The sequence below is a fragment of the Apis mellifera genome, linkage group LG5 (assembly GCF_003254395.2).
Source record: "Apis mellifera strain DH4 linkage group LG5, Amel_HAv3.1, whole genome shotgun sequence".
NCBI lineage: Eukaryota > Metazoa > Arthropoda > Insecta > Hymenoptera > Apidae > Apis > Apis mellifera.
In genome coordinates, this window is record NC_037642.1 from 8370371 (window position 1) to 8393730 (window position 23360).

General features: G+C 35.0%; 3 protein-coding genes across 7 annotated transcripts in view; all 3 read left to right on the forward strand.

Moving 5' to 3' along the window:
* The window catches only part of LOC409818 (sodium/calcium exchanger 3), a 96220-nt gene extending 82647 nt beyond the window's left edge, over positions 1 to 13573 (forward strand). For 2 of the 3 annotated variants that reach the window (XM_026440944.1, XM_026440946.1), the window contains exons 8-9: positions 1760 to 2070; positions 2512 to 13573. In XM_026440944.1, coding sequence (XP_026296729.1) covers positions 1760 to 1964 — 205 coding nt within the window. In that variant the 3' untranslated portion in view covers positions 1965 to 2070; positions 2512 to 13573. Of the gene's footprint in view, positions 1 to 1759; positions 2072 to 2511 lie in introns of those variants that run through there. The other variant, XM_026440945.1, reaches the window with a different exon arrangement.
* Positions 13574 to 17825: 4252 nt separating this feature from the next.
* Positions 17826 to 22014, forward strand: LOC552357 (maltase A3). Of its 3 annotated transcripts, none has more exons than XM_006564751.3 (11): positions 17826 to 17985; positions 18073 to 18253; positions 18332 to 18578; positions 19344 to 19523; positions 19601 to 19755; positions 19834 to 19968; positions 20077 to 20273; positions 20359 to 20554; positions 20641 to 21095; positions 21154 to 21294; positions 21374 to 22014. In XM_006564751.3, exons 3-11 carry the CDS (start codon positions 18413 to 18415, stop codon positions 21609 to 21611), a joined length of 1863 nt encoding a protein of 620 aa, XP_006564814.1. In that variant the 5' UTR covers positions 17826 to 17985; positions 18073 to 18253; positions 18332 to 18412; the 3' UTR covers positions 21612 to 22014. The 3 variants fall into 3 exon arrangements, with proteins under 3 accessions (XP_006564814.1, XP_006564813.1, XP_026296732.1); XM_006564750.3 differs by having other exon boundaries at positions 18368 to 18578; XM_026440947.1 differs by having other exon boundaries at positions 18073 to 18578.
* A 15-nt stretch (positions 22015 to 22029) lies between these two features.
* On the forward strand, positions 22030 to 23353 carry LOC102653596. Its single transcript, XM_006564749.3, has 3 exons — positions 22030 to 22689; positions 23036 to 23226; positions 23302 to 23353. The coding sequence occupies exons 1-3, from the start codon at positions 22392 to 22394 to the stop codon at positions 23302 to 23304; spliced, it is 492 nt and encodes a 163-aa protein (XP_006564812.1). The 5' UTR covers positions 22030 to 22391; the 3' UTR covers positions 23305 to 23353.
* The last annotated feature ends 7 nt before the right edge of the window (positions 23354 to 23360 follow it).

A 23360-nucleotide genomic window follows, 5' to 3' on the forward strand; every position in this document is an offset into this window, starting at 1 on the left:
GTGGAACGCGCGCCTCTTTCGCATGAAAAACGAAACATTCCTGCCATTCGTCTATTTGACAAGAAATATTTACACAGTTCGATCAACTCTCGAACCGTTACTCGTAATCGCGCATATTTTCTGTACGAGAATATTTTAAAACAGTTCCTCCGGAATGTTCAAAAAAAAAAAAAATAAAAAATGATACAGCACGTCGATTGTAAAGATGGTAAAACGTAAAAAAGTAAAATTCGATAAGAAATATTTATACACGGTGCGCATAAACTTCGAATCGTTATATAATCACAATGATCCTTCGAAACCAAAATTTAATCTTCCACGAAGACGTAAAACATGGAAATTTTCTTCCACGAAAAATAAAATTTCTATCCATCCATTCGCGTGCGATTCAATCAATCTTCGAATCGTTGTACTTGTAATTAAATAATCATGGAAGAAACAACTTTTCCATCGTTCCTCTATTTCAATGATTCTTCGAAACCGCGTCAATTACAAAATTTAATCTTCCACGAAGATGTAAAACATGGAAATTTTCTTCCACGAACGCAAAAATAAAATTTTTATCCGTCCATTCGCGTGCGATTCAATCAATCTTCGAATCGTTGCACTTGTAATTAAATAATCATGGAAGAAACAACTTTTCCATCGTTCCTCTATTTCAATGATTCTTCGAAACCGCGTCAATTACAAAATTTAATCTTCCATAAAGACGTAAAACATGGAAATTTTCTTCCACGAACGCACGAAAAATAAAATTTCTATCCATCCTATGGAAAGAACAATTTTTCCATCGTTCCTCTATTTCACAGATTAAGAAATTTCATCTCACTCCTCTTTATCAAATATAAAGATGGAAAGGTGAAACATCAAGCTTTTTCCTCATCAAACGTCTAACTATTCCTATTCGATAAGAAATATTTACACGATAGTGTTGAACGGGTCGAACTCGTAATCGTGCATTCCCTGTGCAAGACACCACGAATACGTATCTCCGGTTGCTCCCAATTTTCTCGGTCGGTAAGGTGTGAGGTTGTCGATACCGGAAACCGCCTCGCATGAATTTCAACGGGGAGGAAAACCGGAGCGTCTTATTTCGAGGCCGTTCTCTCGTTCCGAAATCCAACGAGAATATTTCACGGCCGTGAAATCGAATTCTTGTTCCCGGGAACAAACGACAAGATGGTTGGATGAAATCGCCGATCCAGAAATAAATGAATTCTCCTCGATCGAGATTCGTGTCCGATATCTCGACTCGTTGTAAACCCATAAATAAATTCGATTGGCAACGGACAAGGTCCAAGGATCGAAGTAGTTGCGCGATGCGCGCACAGATGGCACACATGTGTTCCTTCCATCGTTGCTCTCGATCGCCCCCCCTCCATCGATTCGAGTTTTCGAAAACAACCCTCGATATCGGTGAAATACGATATTCGTTTTACTATCGAAGGTAGGGCGATTTTTAAGTATATAAAAATATTTTTTATTTATTCGACGTGTTCTACCGTAACTCACGCGTTTATAATCCTCCATAGATTAATTTCGATCGTTGGAAAAATTTTTCCATCGGAAAAATTGGAAACAATTTCGAAAACTTGACGATCTCTTTACTCGTATACTTTTTATAAATATTTTAGAAAGATAAAAATCCCAAGTTGTCCATAGTTGCGTACGAAAAATGGTACGATTTTTAATACAATCGTTTTTCTTAAGAAATGGAAACGCTAACAGAGAGACGAATAACACCGTGTTCTCAACACAGCTTAGCCTTCTGCGTGACGCTGTTCTGCACTGAAGCGTGCCTGGTAATATTAGTTCTACTACTGAGGCGGACGAAAAGCATTGGCGGCGAACTCGGCGGGCCATTCGTCCCAAAAGTGATCACGTCGCTGATCCTTTTTTTCCTCTGGGTGTTCTACCTCATTATGTCGATCCTCGAGGCCTACGGCTATATCGAGGGCTTCTAAAAGGAGCCCGTTCAGCGGCAGCAAACGTCGGCCTACACCCGCTCCGCGTGTATCTTAAAAACTCGTCGCGTCCGCCAAGGCGTGTGCTCAACGAAACGTTCTCTCGGTAAGTTCTCTATTCTCAAAAACCATTTTCGATTTATTTAAATTTACACCTCTCATATAAACGAAAGGATAAAAATCGAAAAGTCGCGGAAAATGTATGCTCTCGCGAGATGTGGAAAATTCAGACGTCCATGTTACGATGTTGGCAACGATTCTCATTCAGAAACTTAAAAGCGTAAATATAGCATCGGCCATGTAAATAGCACGGAATAAAATTTTGTCTTCGAGTCGAGACTCGTCTTCGAGATCTATATATACACACACACACACATATGCGAATTCCTACCAAACGAATTTTGCACCTTCGAAGAAAGAAAGAAAAAGAAAAGAGAGAGAGAGAGAGAGAGAGAGAGAGAGAGAGAGAGAGAGAAGGTGGAATTCTGAATAAGGTTGCTGAACAAGGAACTCTTTTATCTAACCCACTGATTTATCTTTTTTCCAGGACAAAAAGGAAGTGGAATCGAAGGGGTGCGATTTCGCTGGCGAACGAACACTCTGTGCCGGGAAACTACTGGCGGTAGCTTTCGCCCTCCCGCATCCGGGATTGATTTAACAACGAACGTGATCGCGTGACGTTATTGAAATTGCGTGCATGTGCGTAGAGGTACCTGAGGGAGTGAGAATGAGCGAGAGAGAGAGAGAGAGAGCGTGAGAACGTGTAAAACTGGGAACGAGAAGCGAGCAAGAAATTGGAGGGAAGAAAAAAACGAAAAGAAACGAGGAGAGGACAAGAGCGAACGAAGAAGGGGAGAGAAGCTTACGTGTGCGAGGAAGTAAAGTGAGTTTGCCTTAAAATATAATTTAACGGATAGATCGAATGGTTATGTAGGTGACAAAAATGAAAAAAAAAAAAAGAAAAGAAAAATGGAAAAAGAAAAAAAAAAAAAAAAGAAACGTGTTCTAATCTCCCGTGAATCACGGTTGTTATCAAATATATTGATGATGAAAAATACAGAAGGATATATATTATATATATATATATACACATACACAGACAGACAGACACACGTATGTATAAAATAGCGTATTTATTTAATCGTTCGATGAACAGGACAGACACACGTACATACATACACAAACACAAGTTTCTATGGTATTTTAGTAGCGGATTGTATTGCCATTCCTCTTTCGCCAGAGAACGATGTCGCTAATTTTATATAAACGTATATTATCATATACGATACTACTTTTAAAAGAGAGAGAGAGAAAAAAAAAGGAAAAAGAAAAAAAAACACGATCCTCCTCGATGCTTTCGCGATCCTACGACAAGTTTTCGAGCGTTTTCGTACGCATTGTGTTATCACATATACACACATATATATATATATATTATATGAAAAGAGGTCGTAGTCGATTTCCATCGCAAAAAAAATTCCAAGTCGCGATCTTGACGAAGGGATATTTACTTATTAGGGGAATAAATAAGACGAGGATACGTATATATATAGATAAGAGCAAGGCGGTGTGTACAGGTGGAAGCGCGAAATCGTATTTACATCCCCCAGCGAAGGGTAGGAAAATTTTCGAAAAGAGATAATAAAACGTTTATTTAGAAATCGCGAAAATTCCAAATATTCGAAATACGAGACTTTCTTTTCGATTCTACGACTTGTGAATTTGATCAAGAGAATTTTTCCTCTCGTTTATTTTATCCAGTTATTCTAATGAATTGAATCTTGACAAGTGAAAAAAAAATTGTTAACGCGCGATCTCGATAATAATAAGCCTTGCTCGCCGCGATAATTGCTTAGATAACTCACTAACACGATGAAACATGTTTGCTATTTATTAAGAGTAATTAGATAGTGCGACGAAAAAAAATAAATAAATAAATAAATATATTTCAATGCGCTCGCGGCTAAAATGGCGGCCTTCGTTCGAATGTTGAAAATTTTCGTTGGTATTCACTGCCTTTGATCGAGGGTCGCTTAAACCGTGATCAAGTCGTCGAGAGTTTTCGAAAAAAAAAAAAAAAAAAAAAAAGAAGTTTTGAACGGACATTTGGTAGGGAAATACGTAGATAGAATACACGCACGATAACATGCATCAGGTATATAAAAAAAAAAAAAATGCAATTCCGAATATCGGAGGCTGATAAAGGTTTATAGAAGCCTCTGTGTGTAACGAGTAATAGAAATTAGCACGCGTTGAGAATAAAAAAAAAAAAAACAGCTTTTCCGAACTAGCCGGAAGCCTCGTTTTTAAAAAAAAAAAAAATGAAAAAAGAAAAAAAAGAAAGAAAGAAAGAAAGAACCGTGATCAAAGTTCATCAGAAACATTTATATATATATATATCTCTATAGGAATACTCGGAAGAATCACAGTGACTTAATAACGTTCTCAGTGAGAACATAATGTTCGATTAATTTTAGAGAAATCGTTGCAAATACGGCCCCGACCGGGTTGTATCGTGGTTCTTAAAAAAAAAGAAAGAAAAAGAAAAAAAAAAAAAAAAGAAGGAAAGGATGGCGTCTTGAAAAAGCTTTAGCCGAAACATACAGATCTAATCGACACTGCAAAGGTTGTAACACCGATTCAAATATTACTTTTCATCTTTTTCACTCACACAGGGGGGCGATGATTAAAAACCTCGGTAGATTTTTGCCTCGGTAGATTAGATAAAGATCGACGGTGTCGTAATCCGACATTCGCCTCTTCCTCTCTAGTCGATTTAAATGTAGAAGTCTCGTCGCGACTAATCCCCGTGGAACGATATCCCCAAAAGATATCCCCGTTTACGATCGTTAAAGTTGGCAGACGTGGTTGATGAACGATTCATGCTCCTCCTACGAGAAGCCTTGTGCATCGGGTCAACCTTCTCCTCGTGTAATTAAGCAGAAGGAAGATTAAAAAAGGTCAGAGACGATCGAAACAACGTTGGCCCCTCCCCCTTCCTAGTGGTTGTATCCGAGAAAACCTCCCTTCTAACTGTTTCGAGATTGCTTGCAAGCTTCCCTTTTCATCCGACGACGTAATAGAGGCTGCACGGGGAGAAAATTTCAGAGGAAAATTCGGAGGATAGGATTTCACGCGTAGGGAAGTGAATCAATCGGGGCGATTTTCGATATCGTTTACAGGCAGAGAGGCGTAAAGGAAGAACGTAAGGAAAGGCGAAAAAGTGCGGGTAATCTTCTTCATGGATGGCCAAACGGAAGCCGCGTCACGGAAGTCCTGAATGGACGGTTATCAATCCGCGAAAACTGTTTCCTTTTTTGGGGAAAAAAATCGACGATAGAGGAAATTTGTGCGTGAGAAGAGAAACCTGAATCCATTACGATTATTCTTTTTGTTTTGTGATATTCGAGAAAAAAATTATTCGCGAGAGAATAAAAAGGATTTTCTATAAATGATGTGCAGATTCGTTCCAAGATCGTTTAAACTGATTATTTAAATTCGTATTTTTTTCGAGATTACAAGTCAAGATTCTTTGAAAATTTCCTTCTTTAGGAATACATCGATACAATAATATTCGACGCACATCGTTGTATACATAACCCAGTTTCTACAAAAATATTGCATCTACTCGGATTACAAGAGATCGATCGATTAATGCAAACGCACATAAGACGATTAGAATTTTCAATAAGAAAAAAATAATAATAATAATAATAAAATTTTAACGAGATCCTCGTTAAAAATTGAAATTGCTAGAAATTAAAAAAAAAAAGAACTTGGTAAATATAATTATCCGCATTGGTTAGTTAGAAAACAATCGTGGGTCAACACTGACGAAGCAGATTACAGATGCCTTCGTTCACGATTGTTAATTGAACGAATCAACTACCTCGGCCTCGTCCTAATTTGCTTTTAACCATCCATTTCGAGGATCTGTGAACGCGCCTCCGTGAAAAGTAGATCAAAAATAAATCAAAAGCGGATGATGCGAATGCTCCATCGACGAGTCTCTTCCTTTCCTAGCCTGCCTGCAAACGATAGTGGTTAAAATACACGCGATCTCTCCTAGTCATTTACGCGAGATACCATCGAGGAGCTGCTATATCCGCGTGTATGCCCATTCACGCATCCCAGTCACGACCAGGTTTTATTTCACTCCGTTACCAAAAGCTCCGGGGGGATTGATATTAAAAGCGTAAAGAAAAAACAAGAAAAAGAAGAAAGCGGCGGTGAGAGTTTCGCGTAAACACAGTCGTGATGTCAGCCAAAGATCACGAAAGATATAAATACATACATATATGTATTTACAAAGAAAAAAAAGGGGAAAAGAAGTATATAGTGTACAAGCGTCATAGATATTTTAATAAGAGAATACCGTTCAAAGAGATTTAATATAAACTAATATATATATATATACATGTATAAATAATATACATACAGTAGGACGATATATAGACGACACTCAATAGCAAAGCGTTGAAGTGATAAACCGTAAACGGGATCCGAAACGTTACCAATTTCTCGAGATTTTTCTATCGCTGGACGGAACGATCGTCACGATGATGCGAAAGAGAGAGAGAGAGAGAAAAGAATCCCTTCGATCACGAAAATCGTCGACCGGAGAGAAAAAAATAATGATAATCAAAGTTCGTTTTTTGTTGAAAACGAGGTGCTTCGTCGCGACCTTCGTGCGTTCCACCGTCTCGAAACGATGCATGCACGCGAAAAATACATTTTGCTACTGAGTACCTGAGAGATTCATTCCCTTCGATTTGCTTTCAACGAGCAACGTCCCGAAAAACCAAACGTCCGTTGCTTATTAACCATCGCACTCTGCAACGTGTAACGTGTTCTTCAACCGCTTTCACTCACGTATGTGTACACTACTCCATCGATGGAAATATGGAAAATATCGTATTCTTAAATCTCCCTTCTATACTTTGAACCAACCCTTTCGAGAGTTGAGAAGCGAATCGCGCCTACCGCTGGAAATCGCGTTTCTCGCGATTGTGTTGCACCCAATTCCCTGTTTTGCGGGATCAGATCGACGCGATACACGAATTCCGAAATTCGGAATTTCAATTTTCCGCGTTGCAAGATCGATACGCGGTGTTTTACGACGGTTACAAAGTTGGAACGGAATTACCGTGGGAGAAGAGATGGTAATAGCCGATTGATCAGGCAGGCAAAAAGAGTATCGAAACGCATATATCTCGACGATCGGAACGTCCGGCGGAATTATCGGCGGGAATTTATGGAAACGGACGATCTCTCTTCTTCGTGCATTTATTCCAATTACTACTCTTTCACCCAGCCTCTCGCGCAAGGTCCTTTCAATCCTGCTAAACGGACCTGCTGCGAAACGAGTTCAATCGAGTTCAATGTTTATGCTACGAATGAATTCGCTCCTTTTATTCGCGGAGCGTCGTTTTTTAAACTATTCTCTTCCTCGTTTTATTTCTCTTCTCTTCTCCAATTTTTTCTTCCTTTCTTTCTTTCTTTTTTTTTTGTATCATCAAACGTTACTTTATGAACAAACGAGTTTGTTGATTCTGATGGAAAAAATTTCGTTACCGAATTTTCAATTTTTTTTTTTTTTTTTTCGTGAACGACAGCTCGCGGATAAATATTTCTCACTCGTTTTAGGATTAAGACGATGCGGATTAAAGGGAATGTTCGAAGTGCCAATTTAATTTCGTGTTCTATTCTAGCAAACGCGAACAACATCGACACGACTAACTAATTTTCCGAATTGAAATTGAAACCGTGATATAAACTGTCCGGAAAAAGAATTGATTAAATGGGGGCGAAGTTAACGAATAAGTTAAACGAACATGTCAGAATCTCACGAAACAATAACGAAAAAAAATAATAATAATAATTGCAATACTCCCTCGCGGCACTCGACTCCGTTTAATCGGTGTGCGCATTTGTTGTTAAAATACATAGCTATATATTTAGAATCGAACGAGAGCGAGCGAAGAAAACGCTCGCTGTTTAATGGACATTATGTTTGCTCGAATCTAAAACCGTCGTTCCACGTGGCCAGTCCCAATTCCTATCATAGACATAGCGAATCAGATACCAATTTCAAGAAATCGTGAGAAATTCGCGAAAATTTTTCCTCGAAAGTTTTCACGTACCATCGATCGGTATGGACAAATATATTTCACAAGGGATGAAAAGTATTACCGATCGAGCAAAAATCTATATCTATACTCTCGTCGAAAGTAATGTCTCTTTCGACGTCGATCTCTTACTTTGTCGTAATAAAGTAATCCGTGCCAGAGATGCACGGTGCATAAAAAATCGTGCACGAATTTTAACAGAGATGTATCGCAAAAGTGTGTTCGCGTAGGTTGATTAATATCTTTGTTAGGCCAATGTGTGCATTTATACGTTTTGTATCCTCTATACACGATCTCGCGCTCGATCAAAGATGATTAGTTGAATTAGAGGTTAGGAAGAAATGTTTTTAGTTTAGAATTGGCTCTTATAGATTATACGTACGTATCAGTATCGATAGGGTTTAGTTGTTATTGGAAACAAAGGAACCAAAGTGATAAATGCAGATTCTTGAAACATATTACAAGACTTTCGTGAAAAGACTTGATCGAGTTCTCGACCAATTTTCATTCTTCGACTTGTTAATAACTTTGAGTCATATCTAAAACCGTTCGTAGATTCCGTTCTTGCGACAATGAATTATTATCCATCGTTCGATATTTTACACATTTAAGAAAAATTTTGTTGTTTTCTTAACGACAATCACGGATAAGGATTAATCATGTTAGAGTTTATTACTATAATAGGCTGATTTAACATCGATAGCTACCACTTAACTTATTACGTACTATAATTTCATTACTTGTTGTGATTTTGAAAAAAAAAAAAAATGAGAAACATATTATCTAGTCAATCGTCTAATTAGCATTTGTACCTGTGAACAAGGATAATAAACTAAGTTCGATTTAAGTATATTGAAATCGCACGAACAAAGTGGTAGCCAGTTCGTTTCTGGTTATAATTCGATTCTTGTGCAAATTATCGCTTTGAAACCAAGGTATCTGCATTACCTAGTGAATTAAAAGAAGAATAAAAATTAAACTTCGAGGTCATACGCACAGCCAGGACCAGTAAGTAATTTCAAAGTTGAGGAAAAAATATATTTTAAAAAAATCTCGTCTTTTCTCTATAGTTTATTCGGTATACGCTAGTTTCGACTTTCGTCAATTGATTAGTCAACCGTATACGCGAAACGACCAATTGTATTAGAGAGAATTTTTTTTCGATTTGGACCAAAATCGGAACGAACATTTGGAAAATCATTTCTTCGCGCGTGAAAAAATGTTATCGAAACGTTATTAGCCGAACAAGAAATTCTCATTATGCGCTACTTTCGATTCCTGCAACTTATAATAACTCGTATTTTCTTTCCTAAATCGTTTTCTTTCGCGAGAAATATAATAACAGAGATACAGATTTATCCACGAAAAATTTGAAATCACCAATCGCGTTCCAAGAATTGACGAATTTAAGCAAAAGTTAGGTTAGAATTTTATAACCTCAAAAGATTCTTTCTCGTGAGACATCTATTGATAGCTAATAGTGTTAGATTTTAATTAATAATAAGATTAACGAAGGATTCGATATAATTACTAATTGAGAAAAAGTGATTTCAAATTTTTTTTAATCAATAGTAGTGCGTACATATAAACATGGGGCTGGCCATGAACATTCTATGAAATACTAAACTATATTACTAAATTTACTAAACTTATCGAGATTTCTATTCAAACTTTACTCTCGCTCGAAAAAAAAAATCCTATTATACTTATACACTTATCTCTCTTTCTCCAATACTATATACACTAAGTACGAAAAGAAAAATAGAAAAAAAAAAATGTATTCCTATCTATACCTATTATACACGATCTCTAACTCTTCGATCTATTGTTCTATCTTTGTCTTTACACACCGTCTTTACTTGCACGATATACGTAGAGAAGGAAGGAAGAAACATAAAAAAAAAAAAAAAGATTAAAATTACTATTATTATTACAAATACACGTAGGACCATTTCGGCTCGCTAGAGGAATTTATTCTGTCGTGAGATTCGAAATCGCGTTATCGAACGGCCCGACTTGCACGCAACAATAACAAACGGAAAGAGAAAAGAAAAGAGAGAAGAAAAAGGATAAAGGATTCGACACGAGGATTCGAAACAAACAACGGAACATCGATGCAAGAGAGTCGAATAACTCGGATATCTCGCAACACGGTCTCTATACGTGATATATAAATAAGAAAATAGTTGCAGGTAGCAGGATGGTCGGGCCGTGGATGTTCCTTAGAAAACATTTCGAGAACTAAAGTTACACCGTAAGATAGGGAAAACTTTGTAAAGTAGATAGCGGAAAGAAGAGACGTAAGTGGGGGGGACGCGGTGAGAGGGGAGGGTGGCCTTTCGAGGAGGGCGCCACTCGAGCTAATGGAAGAAGAAAACAAAATGGATGAAACGGAAGGAGGGATTCGCATTGGATGCGAGTTTTGTATATCGTATAAAACACGTAATATATACATACACACATACACACATACACACGTACACAGAGTACTGCTCGCCAGTAGAGATTATTAAACGATGTATATATGTATTGTTGCGTTATTGCCTAACAGTTAAAAAAAGAAACGTAACAGGTGCGTTACGAGACGATCGAGAGAGAATTGTACGAGTTGAAAGAAAGAAAAAAAAAAAAAACAACTTTCTTCTTCCTTGCCGTCAGGAGCATCTGTCCGATGATTAGGATGAGTGTAGAGTATTATTCGCCATATTAAATGGTAATGTTGTAAATAAGTAAGATGAAAAAAGTTGCTGATTTTATGAGATTTAACAAGTGTCATCGATGCGAGATCATCGGGACAAATCGACAATCGCTCGATCAACAACCGGATGAATTTCGTCGCGGTTATCTTTTTTAGTTCCTGTCCGACTGTCGTCGATATATTTACAAAGCACCGGTTAGTTAGTTAGGGTATATATATATATATATATACATATAGAACACTGTGAAGATATCGATAATATAATTTTTAGCGATCATCGAGCGGGAAACGTTCGTCCGATGGTCGCATCAATGACACAATGGAAAAAAAAAAAAATTCGTCGTTTCGTTGACCGTTTCCTCGCAGGTCGCCAAGAGGCCTCGAATAATTCTCGCTGTTCGATCGATTGTTAATCGTAAGATCCACACGTGGTGGACGAGACACGCGTCCCTTTTTAGCACGTAAGGAATACCGAAGAATAGAAGTTTAAGCCCGTAGCGAAGATGAAGAACGGAAAAAAAAAAGAAGAATCGACAAGTTGAATGTAAAGCAAAAAAAAAAAAAAAGAATTGAAAAAGGAGAAAAAAAAAATGAGTTTACACAGCGAACACTGCAGAAACGAGGAAACATTCTTCATTTCAGTGAAACCTGAAACACTTCACACGGATTTTCTACTCTTCTTTTCACTCTTCTATCCATCCGCTATCTTCGTCGACCTTTTTTTTTATCCCACTTCTTTTTTTTTCTTTTTAATCTCTCTCGACTGAGAAAACGATCGATCGACGTCATCACGTCGCCTCGAATTGTCACATTTCAATCTGTATTTGTATTAAATTGACCCATCGCTCTTACCACGCCTTCTTTCCACGCTTCCTTATTTTCTTTTTTTTCTCTCCTCTCTCTTAATTATCTTATTCTTCTCGATTCCGAAAGAACGATCCTTTCGCTCGCGAAACTTTTCTTTTTTTTTTTATCTCTCGACCTTTGCGCCGATTCAACGAAACGTGATTACGTTTTACGCGAAAAAGAAACGTTCGCAAAGCATGATCTGATCGTATATCGGTCGAAGAATCAAGAAACTGTTTAACCAATCTAGAGGCAGCCTCGGGAAGGTCGGGACTTATCGCATTGCCGCCGATCGCGCATACTCTCTTGAAAAGGTTCGAGCGATTAACGAGATAACGCGAGATAATGAGCGAAAAGTGTTGCGATCAACGTGCCGATCAATGCCACGCGCGCGATTCGTCTTTCCTTCCCCTCCTTTTTTCCATTATTAAATTGGAGCAAACTAAGTCATTATATACATTCGATTGAATTTTCTTAACAAAATCCTCGTTTGCGAATTGATTATTATTTCACGAATAATAATAATAACGATTGAGTACTATTTACCGATCTTCTAGTCGATTATTATAAATTAGAGTAAACTAAGTTGGACGTCATTACACATTCGATTGAATTTTCTTAACGAAACTACAAAAATCCTCGTTTGCGAATTGATTATTATTTCACGAATAATAATAATTGAGTACTATTTACCGATCTTCTAGTCAGATTTCTTATAGAACGATATCAATCCCGTTTATCTTTTAGATTGAAAGCACAGGCAAAGTCATTTTGGAATTTTCCACGTGAAAACCGTTAGCGTTAGCGGTAAAATGGTTTGCGAACAAAGGGTTACGATAAAGATGCAAAACGGTTTATCGAAGAAAAATTGCGCGTTTCATCTCTTACGCGAGACATTAGAGATACGTTGGAGAGATATCTCGATGGATTGAAAAAGGTGCACGCGAAAGAGAGGAAACGTGGCGCTTTACCGTTTATGCGAAAGTATCGATCTTTCGGCACGATTCTTCTGTAACTATTATCGATGATGCTTTATCTTTCGTCTTCTATAATTCCTATTGTACAGAGGAGCAAAAGAAAAGAAAAGGAAAGAAAGAAAGAAAGAAAGAGAAAAGGGGAAAAAAAGGGGGACTTCTAAAAAATATCGTTGTAAGACGTTAAGCCGTTTTATGCCTACGCTCATTATTATTGGCATTATTATTATTATTATTATTATACTGTCGATGATCCGACTTTCGTCGTTCGCATCCCTTCGAACACATTTCCCTCTGGAAAATAATTCAAATTCAAAGAAAGAAAACGAATGGGCGTGCAAACGACGAAAGGAAACGGATAAACGTGTTAATTGTTGATGTACGATCTCGTTGAGAACCCCTGAGGGAAGAAAAAAAAAAGAGAGAAGAAAAGGAAAAAAAAAACTTTAAAAAAGAAACAGAGCCCGTTGCGAGAACGAGAAGAGAGTCAGAATGTGAGCGAGAGAAAGAGTGAGAGAGAGAAAGAGAGGGAGAGAAAGAGAGAGAGAGAAAGGGAAAAAAGATGGTAACCGCTTGCCTTCGATGCAACGAACGAAATATATAAATTCCTTTTTAAAAAGCTCGACGAAAATTAAGAGCCTATTCGAGAGATTGCAAGTAGTAGGATATTAAAGAAAAAAGAAAAAAAAAATATGCAAAGTTAAAAAAAAAGATATTTTAGAAAAGACAAACTGTTCTATTATATATGTATATATACATATATATATATATACACACACACGAGGATAAGATATATCTTATTTATTTGTCCCGTTATGTATAATAACGATCAACAATCGTTGCTTGATCGCAAGCGGATCACGCGTGCCGAAACAAACAAACAAACATTACGCGATCGACTAAGAATCAATTAATTGTAATTGAGTCGAAAGTGCAAAATATACAGACATTAAATGTTATTTACATGAGCGGTCGCTTGATTCGAGAAACGAGAGAATTCGACCACACCCTTCCCTTCCCCGTCGATGAGCTTCTTTTGATAAATAAAGATCCAAGAACAAATCCATTTAGACTCGCGAAACATAATATCGTGAGAATGTTTCGAAACTAGGGTATATCTAACTTTCCCCCCCTCCCCTCCCCTCTATCGAAAATCTATCTCTAGCGAGCGTTGGATGGATTCGTTGAATCATTAACCGCCACCTTGAACTTTAATGGCGTTCACGATCCTCGCTAAGTGACCCGTTTCCAACCAACGACACGTGGCTTAATACTGTTTAATAATTTTCATCCGGTGATCGCCGTGAAACTTTAATGGGTCGTAATAGTTGGCAAACTCGAGGACCTTTCATCACCATTTATCACTCTCTCTCTCTCGTCTTTGCTCCTTGCGAAGACGTTACATCTCTCATACCCCCTTTTTTCCAACCTCCTTCTCTCCTCTCTGCTTCCTGTTCCGCGAAATTTCGCGCAAGAGAGAAAAAGGGGTAATTACCGTTAAAAGCGAGAACATTCTTCCATCTTCTTTTTTCGAGAGAACAAATTGAGAGGAGCGAAACGTTGAAAGCGAAGAAGGAGATGAAAAGCGTCAATCGAAATTGTTACGGGGCGGTTAATATTCTACAATGAGCGGTTTAATGAATTAACCGGTTGGCTGGTCTGTGTGGAAACGCGAAAGTACTAATTGTTTTCCAGAGGCGAAGCTTGATTGGCTTCGAAATGCCGCTATTGTGCCGGAACGAACAATGGATCTTTCTCGGTGAATCGGCTGCATTCCCGCTGATATATATATAATATTTTAGAGAGATGTCGACGCCCAAAGTGACACGATTTCTCTATTATATACCCGCGTGAAACGGCCCGCTTGATAAATAATAAGAGATTCGAGGCTCGACGTTAACGAGGCAAGAACTTTTCGTTTTATCGTTAAGTAGTTTCCCGTGTCGTTCACGAACCGCACAAACCCGACAATCGCGAGCAAAGTATCAAGTATCAAAACGTTCCATCTCTCTTTCGGCACATTGCGAAATAACGTGTTTATTTCTTAGAATTCGAAAAAACGATTTTTTTTTAAAACGCTTCAAAGTTGCGCAACACGGTTATACCTTGGCCCGATGATTTATTTATAAATAAATAATGAGATAAGGGAGGGACGTGACGGGATTTCCTTTTGCTTCGATATTGTGTTATTTTTTTCCTTTGATCGGTTAATTTTAACGAGATACGGATAAATTCCACCGAGTGAATCAAAAAACTAATTAAAAATCATCTCGTTTTTTAGCCGGATTGAGCCGAGATGTTTTTCTTTGTTTTTTGGTTTCGAGAATCCGAATCCTGGCTATACATATATTAAATTAAAATTGCGCAACGTGATCATTTCTTCGACGAATGTTTATGAATAAATATTAAGAAAACGTGACAGAACTCTCTTTGAATTTCCTTTTGACGCTGTCTTTCTCGTTTGATCGGCCAGCTTTATACGAAATATTCCTGAATAAATTCCAACGACTGAACCGAAAAACCAATCTATTCCCCCTCCCCCTCCTCGATACGTTCGATCCACGTTCGAAAAAAGAAAAAGAAAAAAGCTCGGTCGCCTTCTTTTCCGCCGGAAGGCCGCATTAATTTCGCTGAAAAGTCGTCGATGAGCACGCGATCGATGAAGAACCGAACCTCCTCGACTCGCAAATTAATTTTCATCGTTGAACAAGTTTCGCGAACGAGTATACAAATACTCGATCGGTTTTTATTACCCGGAATAAAATGCATCGGTTAATGGCGTCCACCGATAACGACGATGATTCAAGATGGCCATTTGCCCCTCCGCGGCCATTCAATTTCGCGTAATTCACTTCTCCCGAAACGACACATTTTTTCCCCCCCCTTCGATTGTTCACCATAGTCGTGGAATAGTTGAATCTGCAGTTGAACGGATAAATAAACCGAGTAATTGCTTTTTCTTTTCTTTTTTTTTTTAATTAGAGAGAAATGAAGCGAGAAGATGGATAAACAAAGATATAAATGTTTTCGCTCGATAAAACGCGATTTCGATGTAAATCCGGCCATTAATGATTGATTAACAATTTTCGATTTGTTGATGAGATAATATAATTTTCTATTGAGACAGTTTAAATAAATTAAATTATCGGTTCAGGAGGCAGATTTATTTTGAAGATGAAGAGAATGTTGGATCAAAGGAAATTTAATTTATCAGGAATGCGCTCGTATCGCAAAAATTGTTGACGAATTTTTTTTATAAATTATATATATACACAAGCCTTATAAATTAAGATAAGGTTATACAAACAAACCAAATTTTTTTAGAAATTTTCAGCTTCGATGAATTATAAATAGTTAAATATTTTGTGAAGAATTTTCGAGCTCGATCCATCTTTTTTAAAATCCTTCTGGAATACCTCGTTCTTTATTTTGGTAAAAAAAGAATAAATCGCGATACGAAATTAAACCGTGAATATTTCGAGAGATATTGCGTTGACGGAACAACAGATAAAAGAGAGGCAAAATAAATGACGAGTAAAGTTTAAAATAAACGATAATACGGAATAAATTCAATGCCTCGTCGCATAAATGGCTGTTCTCGAAATTTAATACATCGTCTCTTGAACTAAAAATGCACTGCTATCGATAGATCCAATCCTGGATCGATTTTTCTCGTTAAAAATTTTTACGAGATCCAAGAATGACCAAACAACAGATATAATTTTTCCATTCATCCTTTCTCTGCGATAAGAGAGAATTTGGACAAGAAACGCAAAAACTGGGGGGGAAATCGATCAGCTGCTGGGTCATCGTTATCTGACGGCGCTATGCAAATCACATTATTTTTCTTTTCGACGTCGAGGGACAAACGATATCTCGCTGTTCATTATGAGCAGCCGAGAAACGAACAGATCTATCTCTCAATTCCTATGCGTACATACAGTGGTCCTGATAGAAAACGTTGTTCCATTCTCTGAACGAAAACGTATCGCGTTTATTCGAATTATCGTGGATATTAATTGTTTAAAAGACGAAAAAACAACTGTGTCGTACAAGTGGCGTTGTGAACGAGTTATAAAAGGGCCGTTGAGGATTGGAAAATCGAAAAGGAAATATGGATTATTTATAAAGCAAACCACGATACGTAACGTAAATGAATTTTTACACGCGCGTGGAAATTATTTAACGCGTGGTGTGACTTGATAATTTGTATTGTCAATACACGGTGCACGGTGCAAATAAACGGTGTGCCGCGTATGGTGATTAATAATTCGTTCCATCCGCGATGAAACGACGAAGAAGAACAGAATGATCGAATTTTCAATACGTCAATTCATTCGTTCCAATAACTCGTCCATGCGATAAATAACCAACCATTCTATATCCAGATCTCTTTCAAATTATTTGCTGTGTCGTCGAATTTTATCTTCGAATCGAATTTAAAATAATTTGTACAAGTATTATTATATATAAATCGAATGAAAAATATTAGATTAAGAGATTAAAGAAAATCAAAAGATTATCGCTAGATCTTGATACATGCAAATTCAATGAACACTATATTTTAGGATATATTATATTAATCTTTCGTAATTCATAATCTGAGATATATTAATCTTCTTTATGAGTACAATCCCTAAATTATGTATTACGAATCATCTCGTGAACGTAAGATGAAACGAATAAATTTCGTAGAGGCTTATACGTTGAATTAAATGTCGCAATAAGGCATTCCGTGGTCGGTCGAACGCGCGAAAGGTGGGTCGGAAACCGAGAAAGGGTTAACCGCGGGAATGAATTACCAGGAGGCGAGAATCGGGTGAATTTTGTTGAGATACGAATGCGAGGAATATGCGGAGATAATGTATCTTTCGAATGGCACACCATCGCCGCTCGCCTTTTTACCCGCGGACCGAATTAAAACTGCGGTGGTGGGCCGCGACGCGTCGTGTTTTTGCAAGTTGCGGGCTGAGTTTTAATTAAGCGGAAATCGATGGAATTAATTACGGCGAGCGTACAATTTCTAGCTGCCAGAAACGGTGGATGCGGCAAAAGAGGGTGGAGATAAAAAGGAAACTTCGTGTTAAAAATACGAGGAGGATAATTTATGTACGATCCTTGGCCATCGATGAATCGATGGATTCTTTACCAGATCGAGTAAAATTCAAAATGGACCGATGCTATTTATCTGATCTCTCGACAAAACTTTATTCAGGATGAAAATCTTTTTCTTGGCAACGATGTTCAAAGTTTTCGTCCTGAGCGAATTCACTGTGTGACAACAATTCAAGAATGATGGAATTTGAAGGAATAGTTCTCGATACGAAAGCAGCAACGAATGGGAATAGACAAGTTTTAATGTGCAAAAGGAGATGGTAAGAATAAAATTGATTAAATCTTAGATTATTTAGTTACTTTGAAACAAGATATAAAGAAATTTTATCTGTCTTTTTTACTTTCAGCAAATCATCAATTGGTACCTTCGTCAACATGTAATGCAGAGACCTTTCTCGAGCAATTTGTATAATTATTTCGCAACGGAGTTGGTATTTGATTTTCCTCTTCACTGGTCAAATAAAAATTTATCGCGATAGCTTATGACTCGTCATGACGATAGGGATTAAAGGAATATTTCGGTAACAGGTAAATATGACGCGGTTATAACTTATATAGGAACAAGGAATAAGAGCGATAAGGACGTAGTGATAGCGATAGATAAAGCGATAAACCTGTTTCTGCCAAAAATATATATAATAGCGGAATTACGGAGCATGAATCGAAGTTTCAACGACAATTGACGAAATGGATCACTATTGTGTTGTTCTACGATTAATACTGGGTATTATTCTTATGGGATCGAGCAATTCCAAATTGGTCGACAAGCAATGGTGGGAAACCGCTTTGATTTATCAAATTTGGCCGAGGGGATTTCAAGACAGCGATGGAAATGGCGAGGGTGATTTAAAGGGTACGTTAATAAATTTAAAGATGTTAATGTGTTGTAAATAAATTATAAATATCGAGATTTTGAATTAATTGAAAAATATTTGATAGTAATTCATTGGATAAGTGCATATGAAAATGAAAAAAAAACATGATATTATTAGCAATAAAATTCTATTTAGTTTTGGATCTGATCGTTTGGAAACTTATTATTCACAAAGATTTGAAATAAATTCTAAATAATGTTTCTTATAAAAACGTTATCCATATTTATGATATGATAGTAATTAATATGATAGTATATAATATATATAATATGATATATATAATGATTTTATAAAATTTATCATTTAATAAATTTATTCTTGAAAATTATATAGCAAAGATATTGTAAAGGTAATATACATAATACAATGATTTTATGAAATTTATCATTTAATAAATTTATTCTTGAAAATTATAGCAAAGGTATTGTAAAAGATATTGTTAAATGTTAGGGTAGGTCTCGATTATCATTTGTTGGTCATGTAATATGTACCAACTGAAGTTCAAATTTTTCATACGTCATAGATAAAATTCTTATGTTATCATACGATGGAAATAATTATTTTATTCATTGATCTAGAAATTATTATAAAAAAATATAATGCTATGATTTAATGCTATGAATATTTTTAAAACATAGACGAGAAACATATGGAGAAATAAATATTTTATGATTTATAAAAATAACAAGTATTTAATGTAAAAAAAAATATAATGTAAATAAATTTTTTTTAATGTCATATAGGTATTATAAATCGTCTCGATTATTTAAAAGATCTTGGAATTGATGCAATTTGGTTGAACCCTATTTATTCATCACCACTTATAGATTCTGGATACGATATTTCTAATTATACTGACATTAATCCTCTGTTTGGTAATCTTCAGGATTTTGATGAGCTTATAAGGGAAGCACATAATCGTGGTATGTCTCAATAATTTGATATAATTTATTTATCTAATGTAAATATCAATTTTTTTTAACAAAATAAAATGTTTTAGATCTGAAGGTGATTTTAGATATAGTACCAAATCATTCAAGCGATCAACATGAATGGTTTTTACTGTCAAGTCAAAATATTAAACCTTATAATGACTATTACATTTGGGCAAATGGATTTACAGATGGGAATAAAAAAATTCCTCCTAATAATTGGGTAACTTTTTTATAATTATTTAAATAATTTTGAGAAATTAATATCTGATTAATATTATTAATATTATTTTTAATTTAGGTAAGCACTTACAATGATGAAGAGGGATCTGCATGGACATGGCACGATAAGAGAAAACAATGGTATTATCATAAATTTCATAAATCTCAACCTGATCTGAATTTAAGAAATGAAAATGTATTGCAAGAATTACTGGTAAAGTATTTGCATTATGATAACATAAATAAATAAATTTTATATACATAATTTATATATATTTATATATATATATACATTATATAATAATTTATTTTCTTATCTTAGAATGTTTTCAACTTTTGGTTAAAAAAAAATGTTGATGGTTTTCGAATCAGTGCAGTATCATATTTCTATGAAGATATAGATTTAAAAAATGAATTTAAAGGAAATAGAACATCTGGATTACCAGAAAACACAGCCCTTGTATATAAATTTCGCTCATATATTGATGATTGGGTAAAAAAAAATAATGCAACTTCAAAGTATGTATAGAAATATTAAAAATCTTATTCTAATTCATAATCTTCTTATTCTATCTTCATATTAAAATGGTGTAACTATTTTCAGATTATTGATTGCTGAATCTTATGACTCTGATGAAGTGTTGATATCACTTTATGGTAATTCAACGCACAATGGAATTCCACCTTTTAATTTCCGATTGATTACTTCAGTTCATAATACAAGTACTGCTGATCATATTAAAAATGTTTTGGAAAATTGGTTTAAAAAAATTCCCAACAAAGCAAGCACAAATTGGGTGGTAAGAATGCATATATTGCAATAATAATTTTCCACTAGAAAATTATCTTTATCTAGAACCTAAAAAGATGATCTATATAATTTTAGCTTTCCAATCATGATAATTCAAGAGCAGCCTCAAGGATCGGATTAAATCGCGTAGATGGACTTCATATGCTTAATCTACTGTTACCTGGTCAAGCATATACTTATTATGGAGAAGAGATTGCTATGTTAGATAGAAAAATGTTATGGAATGAAACAATCGATCCTATGGGTTGTTCGAGAACGAAGGAAACATATGCAAATTATTCCAGAGATCCTGCAAGGACACCAATGCAATGGAACTTTAATATCTCAGCAGGATTTTCGTCTAATAAAACTACATATCTTCCTCTTCATCCAGATTATATAGAAAGAAATGTTGAAGCTCAGCAATATAAATCACATAGCAATTTGAACACATATAAATTACTTGCTGCTCTTAGGAAGGATAAAGTATTTACTCATGGAGATTATGAATTTGCAACCTTAAATGGTGGTCGCATATTTATTTTTAAAAGGTATGTAATGATATATTCAGTAAATATTCAATAAGTATTTAATTTTATTTTTTATTAGATCTTTAGAAAATAATCCTACATATTTTATTGTTATTAATTTGGGACTACGACATGAAACGATTAATTTAATGTCATTATACCCGAATTTTGAAGATCCTCTGGATATTATTATCGCTTCTAGTAATGCTGTTCACAATACGTAAGCGTTATCTCTTATATCATAAAAGATAATTTTTAACTATTCACAAAGATAATTGAATACTTTATTTATTTATTAGAGCAACTATTTCACCAAAAAACATCATACTCACAGCAAATGCGGCATTTGTATTAAAAGCTGACACATGCAATTGCAATAATAATACATCTGAAGGAAATAACACAACTGAAACAACTACAAGTTCTATATTGACGACAACTAAAAAAAATTCAGCTGCTATTTGTTCATCAATTCATATAATAACAAGTATAAGTATTGCAGTAACATTATTATTTAACTTTTCATCATTTTATTAACTCAAATTTTATAGAATAAAAAATTTAGAATAATTTAGAATAAAAAATAATTAAAGTAAATATTTTTGTATTAATAAGAGCTTATAAATACAAAAGTAACAAATATATGTTTAATCCATCCCATTTTATATATGTTAAATATATCTTATAGATATGAAATTTATTTTTAATAACAGAGGCATCAGCCTCAGATATTAATATTCTGGTTCTGAAGTATTGCTATAATTTATATTAATAACAACATAAATACTATTCAAATACGTTCACAAAGCAATTAATGAATTGAATGACTCATAATAATCTAAAGCAATGTGGTCTCAGGTAGTGGCATATGTTGTTTATAAATCAATTGTATTTAAAATTATAAATTATAATAAAAAATAAATCTTATTTCCGTTGGATATAATTATACATTTAATAATGATATAAATATTATCGATTCATTTGAAATGCAAACGAACGTGAAGTAAGGCAAAATAAAAATTTTAAACAGTTCGTTGCCTCGTAAACAGTAAGAACATATCCCTCATTGAATTTGTGACTATAAATAGTGCATTGTAATTTAAAATATCACATTTATGTCATTCAGTTTATCATTTATATACAGATTCCTTTTTAATCAGGAAAACAGGGTTTAAATAAACGCAAATACATTCAATAAATGTATCTCTCGTAAGATAAGCACAAAAGACAAACAGTAATAGGGGCAGCAAAAGAAATTTCACTGCTATCTATCATTCAATTGCTATCTATCCATGTCTATATTTATCACGGACAGAAATGTCGTATTCGTCTTCATTGTCTGGTTTTGTAATACCGATCATTAATGGTCAGCCTAAATCGTACTTAAGTAGTGTAAGCACAAATATTTTTATCGAGTCGGAAAGCAAACGAACGTGCGAAGGAAGAAACGATAATTCAAGAAATCTACTAATCAGTGGTTACAATAGTGAAAAATACGAAGAATACGAAAAGGAATATAAAACAATGGGATCTGCAGAAACTACTCACCTTTTTTGTGACAAATCGATTTATGAGGCTGTACAATTTGGTGGATCCAAACAGAAAAAAGACACAGGTTTGACATCACTATTCACAAAACGTGCAAAGTACGCGTACAGTAGGAGAACGACGTTTAAATGAAATCTCAAATTTAAATTCAACCAATCATAACATGTATGCTCGCGCATTCATATCATGTGCAATTCGAGACCGGAAGTTCTGTAAATTAAAATATTGAATCTAGATTCGATCGATCGAAATTATATCTAATTAAATTATGCGTACAATTTAAAAAACATAAAATAAAATGTACGTATATAAATCATAAAAATATATTAAATTGTTTATGAATTAAAATTTAAATTTAAAGAGTAACAAAAAAAAATTTATTTAAATATATATAAAAAAAATCTTTTTTTCAGAATTAGCGAGTGATAATTTTAAATATTATACAATTGATCCAATATGTATGAATATTCGTCTCTGCATATTTTGGTTTTTATGGGCGATGTTAATAGTAGTAATTATTATATCCATTTTATCTCATTGCTGCTTCATTTCAAAAATATGTCACAATTCCGAGGATATAGTCATTGTAAATGTAACAAATACAGTAAGTATTTAAATAATAAATTTTATTCGTCTTTACTTTTATGTTTTATAACTATTTTAATTTATATTGTTTCAGTAAACTTTACAAAATTTGAATTAATATAATATACAATCCTATTTCCAATCTTTCTGAAT